Below are 6,367 nucleotides of genomic sequence, written 5' to 3' on the forward strand. Positions count from 1 at the left end.
TTCAGCCCAAAAAAAATGTTATTATTACAGGGACCACCTATATTTGATCTTTTTATTTTTTTTATTTTTATTTTTTATGAATGGGTTATATTGATTTATGGGATTAATATTCATATTACATAAAATATCATAATTTTTATCGCAGTTATTTTACTTGGCTGATTGTGACGGTTGTATATCACTTTTACATAAATTAGTCATAAATCTGGACGTTGCGCATGAAAATTATTTTTATGGTGATTTATTAAATTTTTTATACAATTTAAACTAATTTAGTAAAAAGTAATGAATTTTGTAATTATATTTTTATTTATTATCAAAATAATCATAAATGTAATATAGGAACAATCATATATCATAAATTTAATAATTTTTGTCCTACAAAAATGAAAAAAATACAATTTTTCTCAGAAATTCAAAAGGCAAGAAATAAAAATTCTTTATAACATTTTGTGAATCATTAAAAAGAATATAAAATTTTAAAATTATTCTTTTAGTTTTAAACAAACTTTCATAAACTTATTTTTTCTGCCTACAATCCAAAACACTGAAAAAAGTAACTAAAAAAATTAATAAAACTTAACTATGATTAATTGGACCAATTAGAAAAACAATTTGTTGTTTATAATCTACTAATGTTATTTCCTTTGCAAAAATTGTAATTTCGTCCCCCAAAACATATTATCAAATAAACAATTATTAGTAAAATCTAAGAATTAAATTTTTATATATACATTGTTATAAAATAATAATAATAATAATAATAAAAAGTAAAATTGCGGAAGATAAATTTTTTTTCTCATCCAATAATTTTTGTTTAGCCAACCTTTGTTTTTCTCTAAATAAATGGCATTGTAAAATACTCCTAATACAATTATTAAGAGTATTTTGTCCACTACAAATGATTAAAAAAATAAACAAAAATGATTAAAGTCTCATAGTTTAACATCTAAATTGAGTACTATAAAAATCATGCTATCAAATTACAATAACTACCAAATTAAATTATCTAAATCATGTTATGTAGTAGAATAATATTATATTTTTATATGCTATATTTGATCATTTATAATGCAATAGGATAACATTTAACAATCAAAGAGATTAAAAAAAAAAACAAAACACAACAATTAAAAAAAAAAACAAAACAAAACTGAATCACATTAACCTAAAGTAGATTAAAGAATATAAAAAATTATCAACCTAAAGCGAAGGTGTAAGAAAAATAAAAAATAAAAATCCACCCAAAAAGTGTGTGTGTGTGAGAAAGAGAGAACCTTTTTTTTGTAAGGGAAAACTATGCATAGAATGAAAGAGATAGTGGCAAATTTATAGTAAGATGGTGTGAATAAGAAGAGATAATAGAGGAAGATGAAGGGAAAGATGAAAAATGATATTAATGTAAAGAGTAGTGGGGAGATGAGAAGGTGAGGGAAGGAGAAAGGTTAGAGAAGCAGTGGCGAGATGAAAAGGTAAGAAAGGGAGAAAGGTTGGAGAAATGTAAATATGAAATAAAAAAAAATTATAAGAAAATGGAAAGAAAAAAGATAATGACGTGGATGCTGATGTGGCTCAACATAAGCACAGTAGCATTAAACGCTACGCTTTAGTTTTTAGAAATATAATATATAGATTCTAATACAATTATTAAGAGTACTTTGTCCACCATAAATGATTAAAAAATAAACAAATATGATTAAAGTCTCATAGTTTAACATCTAAATTAAGCACTACAAAAATCATACTATCAAATTACAATAACTACCAAATTAAATTATCCAAATCATGCTATGTAGTAGAATAATATTATATTTTTATATGCTATATTTAATCTTTTATAATGCAATAGTATAACATTTAACAATCAAAGAGAGAGAAAAAAAACACAACAATTAAAAAAAACAAAAAACAAATTTGAATCGCATTAACCTAAAGTAGATTAAAGAATATAAAAAATTATCAACCTAAAGCGAAGATACAAGAAAAGTAAAAAAATAAAAATTTACCCAAAAATTGTGTGTGTGTGTGTGAGAGAGAGAGAGACAGAGAGAGAGAACTTTTTTTTGCAAGGAAAAACTATGCATAGAATGAAAGAGATAGTGACAAATTTATAGTAAGAGGGTGTGAATAAGAAGAGACAAAATAGAGGAAGATAAAAGGGAAAAATGAATAATTATATTAATGTAGATGGTAGTGGGGAGACGAGAAGGCGATGTAGAAGAAAAGTTGGAGAATTTGGTATCACCGCAAAATTGATATGAGCATTCAGAATTTGGTAAACATGCTGTGTGATAGGTACACGTCTTTAAGCAGTCGTATGTTAGTAAAAAATGTCATAATTATCAGTATCATAATTGTATGTAACAATATGTATCCACATACTGACTTGTATAAGTAATAAAGCTAACCTGAACAGAATCTGCTGCTGCATATCCTGCTGCTTCACCTCCCATAAATTGAAGACCATTTCCAAACCCACACAAGAACCCAGCCAAAAAGGCCCAGCCTCGGCCATTCCAGTCTGACAAGTAAGCCTTAAGGGATGATTTGGGTAAGTTTAGTATAGGGTGGTAAAGGAAGATGATATTTAGAACGATGCCGATGACAAAACAAGAAACTGAGAAGTAGAAAAATGCAGTATAGACAGACAAGTGAGAAACCCCTTCCTTTAAAGTGTGCCATTGATCATTTGTTGCCAAATTGAACGCTGGAGAGAATAGAGAGAAGCAAATTCCAGCAAAGAATGTTATGGCCAGTCCAGTTATAGTGCTCCTACCAAACACCTGCAATTAGAATATTATAACCAGTAAATCCAAAGATATTTTGTCTATTGCTGCAGATTCAGTGCAGTCATCATCCCATAACTCCATGTAAATTAATTATGTGTGTGTTGGAAGGTATAAATGAAAATACCATAATTCTAGATTAAAATTTTAAAACTATCCATAATCAATCAAAACTGCCAACCTTAATCGATCTTCTGTTCTCAAGTTCTATTAGGAAACCTGCAGTTCCAGCTCTGGCCTTCTCTGCAGAACCACTTCCATTTTCGACATCACTCTCTCTAACTACTGATGTCCCATGTTGGAGAGAGAGAGAGTTAACAGTTTTATTGAATGAAGGAATCCCAAAGCTAGAAAACTAAGAGTCTAGAGAGTTACCATTGTTTTTAAGTGTTTCTTTATCCGTGGAAAAACCTGTAGCTCTGTCAAAAGGTTCAATTGTAGAAGCATTAGTGTTATATGATCCATAATGCATAAGAAGGAAGAAAAGATTTCCTGATGCAATTGAAATTTTACTAAAACATGACCTTAACCTAACAAACTCATAGCAAGGATTAGTTGAAAAACAACCATCAAGATAAGCATTAAGAAAGAAAATTAACAGCACTTCCTTTCAAGAAAACAGAACATACTTCTCAACAAATTTATTGTCTCCTCAAATGGAAGAATAAAAGGCTTCTTTCATTAAGTTAGAAGTTTTTGTACTTTTTTTTAATGCATTATTGGCAGCTACTTATCATAAATTGAGCTGTCCCTAGGCTTCTCATTTATGTAGTCCTATGCAGGTGCTTCATTATTCATTAACATAGCACAATGTAACAACTGTATTCTTCTTCTGAAGTTTTTTATGGGAACAAATACAGGCAAAAGGAAATAACAGAAGCGAATGGAAAATGAACCACACAGAAAGGTACCAGTTTAAAAATTGATTCAGATTTAAGATTCCATGGGTAATTTAGCTGATTTTCACTAATCAATTAAGCAACATTTATTATCAACAAAAGAAACCTTTAATCCAAATCAGAACATTTTCATTTTTAAGTACGAAGGTTAGAGGTATACTCAGTGGACAAACTTTTGAGCTTTTCCTTATTGTCAGCTGCATTGGATGCATGAACAAAAGAGCCAAGACAAACCGCAATCAAGAAGCAACCAACACTAGGGAAAAGAATATCAGCTCTGTTGATTTTATCATCTAAAAAGTAATTCATGGTTGTGCCTGTTACAATCAAAACAAATACAATAATGAAAAATTACTATCTTGCCAAGCTTTTACTTCATCCTTTTCAAAATGCATTTCCACACACAAATACATACACAAATTGGGGTTGTGTGCATTTATTTGTATGTACATGTGCATGTTCATTTGCCTGTGTATGCTTAGAGAGAGAGAGAGAGAGAGAGACCTATAACAACAATTATGCTTGAAGTAATCACTTCTGTCACTGATAAACCAACTAAAGCCAAACTATACTGTGTAGACAGATTACCAATGCTGAGCACCACCCCACCCGCCATTGCAAATAACACGGAGGGCCAGTTATCCTGCATCAAGCACCCCAGAAGAATTATGAATCACTTTTAACTGATACAATGCCATTGCAACAAGATTCATGGCCAAGTATGCAGCATAAATCCCCCTTAGAAGATTCAAAACTACTTCCATTTGAAATAAAGCACAATTGAGATTTATAATGCTACATAATTAAAACTAGATGAGGGACTAGGATGCTAGTTTACTTAAAAGTGAATGACCTACTATAGATTGAACCATTTAAGTGAACATCATCCCCAAGGCACAAGCGAACTCAGCATCCAATGACATTTCATTCAGCACCGTTAAAGTACTTATATGCATTCTCATCTCCAACAAGCTTCTCAATTATATCCAGGCATCCACAAATATTTAAAATTTTTTCCTAGATTTGATAAGTAAATTTGTTCAGAAATCAAACTGCCATAATTTAATTGCCAAATACTAGAAAATCTAGAACATACGGCTTCTCAGTCTTTCACCTCCTTTTCATGGGTAATAGTCATATGTTAGTTTGCAAGTTTTAAGAGGCAAGATAGTGTTCAAGCATTCTGGACATCTTGAAACAAGGCCAAACTGCTAGTCTTTGACGGCAAATTTGCTGCTTTCATATATAATAATTGTTCTCACAATCATAGTTGCAGGAATTTGTCATATAATCGATTATTTCCCTTCAGGAAATGATTATGCAATTCCCGTCTCGAAAGGTTTGCAACTATCAAAATTAATGACAAAGCTTTACACTAAATAAAGACATACAGTTACCTTAACGTAGAAACTAGGCATATCTTACTTTATTGAATAGTATATAAAGAATGGACCAAAAATTACAAACGTGGGCTATCAATCCAAACTTTCGGATGGAATTTTGGTTAATTGGTCATAGTTACAGCTGAACAAAATTTTACAGTCATTAAGGTTCCTGAGCCACATAAGGATGGAAATTTTTGTTTTCATTTTTTGCCCATGTACTGGTGTTAGGTGGTACTTGTGCCTATGGCCAAACAATGAGAACAGGTCTTGACACCTTGTGCAGTGGTCTCATCTAATGAAATGTCATTGGATATATGTCCATGGTTGTCGTTGCTCAGTTCCTCAACATAGATCGATAATTCTAGTTATGGCATTTAACAACAATGGGAGCCACTAAAATGGGCTGAGTTCTAATTAAACATATGCCTAATTTAAAGAACAGCTAGTCGGTAATAATAGACGTTGTACCAGAAAATAGTGTACATTAGTCACAGAAAACAGAGCTCTACCATACTGTTTCAATCTGCATCAAACAATGTATCTGTTTTATTCATGCTTTTATTTGTGGTGTTCTTTCCAATTTTGGAAATGAAATTGTTATACCAATAAAGCTCTACCAAATTGTTTCAATCTGCATTGAAGAATCTATCTATTTTATTAATGCTTATATTGGTATAAGTATAACAACTTCAATTCCCCAAATGGAAAGAGCACCACCTTTCATATACAAAGGGAACTCACCTGAGAAAGTTGAGTAAAAAAATTTGGTGCACTAGGCGTGCCCTTGCCTATCTCCCCAAATGTCAAAGCAATAATGACAGCAGCCAAGAGATTAGTGATCGAGTAGTCAAGATAAGTGTGTTGAGGAACAGCAGGCCATGTGCCCAAGAATAACAAGGCAAGCAACATGCACACAATGGCACCTCCTTTGCTCTCCACCACATACATTTTTTAACTCCAGGAGATAATGCTCTGACTATGAGGTAATAAATTAAGCAAGCGAGATATACCATAAAAATCCTGCAAAGGAGTAAATGAATCATGATATAAATTCACTTGCTCCAAAAATCTGAAATGCAATGATGCCACTAAAGGACAAAAGGAAAGCATTGACTATCAATATCCTGATTGATTGCCTAACGCTAAGGACCACATACATCACACTGACAAACTTGGGTCTAATAAAGTTCAGCGTATGTACATAAGTGGGAAATAAAATGAATCTTGACACAGAGGAAATAAGAGACAAGGGGTGAGCTCAAAACCACAGATTCAGAAGATTTGACTAGTGGCTACT

General features: G+C 31.6%; 1 protein-coding gene across 3 annotated transcripts; it reads right to left on the reverse strand.

Moving 5' to 3' along the window:
* Positions 1–2,143: 2,143 nt before the first annotated feature.
* On the reverse strand, positions 2,144–6,086 carry LOC142627550 (ureide permease 2-like). Of its 3 annotated transcripts, none has more exons than XM_075801428.1 (6): positions 5,812–6,086; positions 4,274–4,328; positions 3,846–4,002; positions 3,162–3,205; positions 2,968–3,071; positions 2,144–2,783 (listed from the first exon to the last, which is right to left on the reverse strand). In XM_075801428.1, the coding sequence occupies exons 1-6, from the start codon at positions 6,016–6,018 to the stop codon at positions 2,349–2,351; spliced, it is 1,002 nt and encodes a 333-aa protein (XP_075657543.1). In that variant the 5' UTR covers positions 6,019–6,086; the 3' UTR covers positions 2,144–2,348. The 3 variants fall into 3 exon arrangements, with proteins under 3 accessions (XP_075657543.1, XP_075657542.1, XP_075657540.1); XM_075801427.1 differs by having other exon boundaries at positions 2,148–2,783; positions 2,968–3,068; positions 4,190–4,328; XM_075801425.1 differs by having other exon boundaries at positions 2,149–2,783; positions 4,190–4,328.
* Between the last annotated feature and the right edge of the window lie 281 nt (positions 6,087–6,367).

The sequence above is a fragment of the Castanea sativa genome, chromosome 3, assembly GCF_040712315.1.
Source record: "Castanea sativa cultivar Marrone di Chiusa Pesio chromosome 3, ASM4071231v1".
Classification (NCBI taxonomy): Eukaryota; Viridiplantae; Streptophyta; class Magnoliopsida; order Fagales; family Fagaceae; genus Castanea; species Castanea sativa.

Coding starts and splice junctions, on each gene's coding strand:
- LOC142627550 (XM_075801425.1), bottom strand. CDS start 6,018: ATGTATGTGGTGGAGAGCAAAGGAGGTGCCATTGTGTGCATGTTGCTT. Junction 4,329..5,811: donor TTTTTACTCAACTTTCTCAG/GTGAGTTCCCTT, acceptor TGCTTGATGCAG/GATAACTGGCCCTCCGTGTT. Junction 2,784..2,967: donor AGAACAGAAGATCGATTAAG/GTTGGCAGTTTT, acceptor TTCTAATTGCAG/GTGTTTGGTAGGAGCACTAT.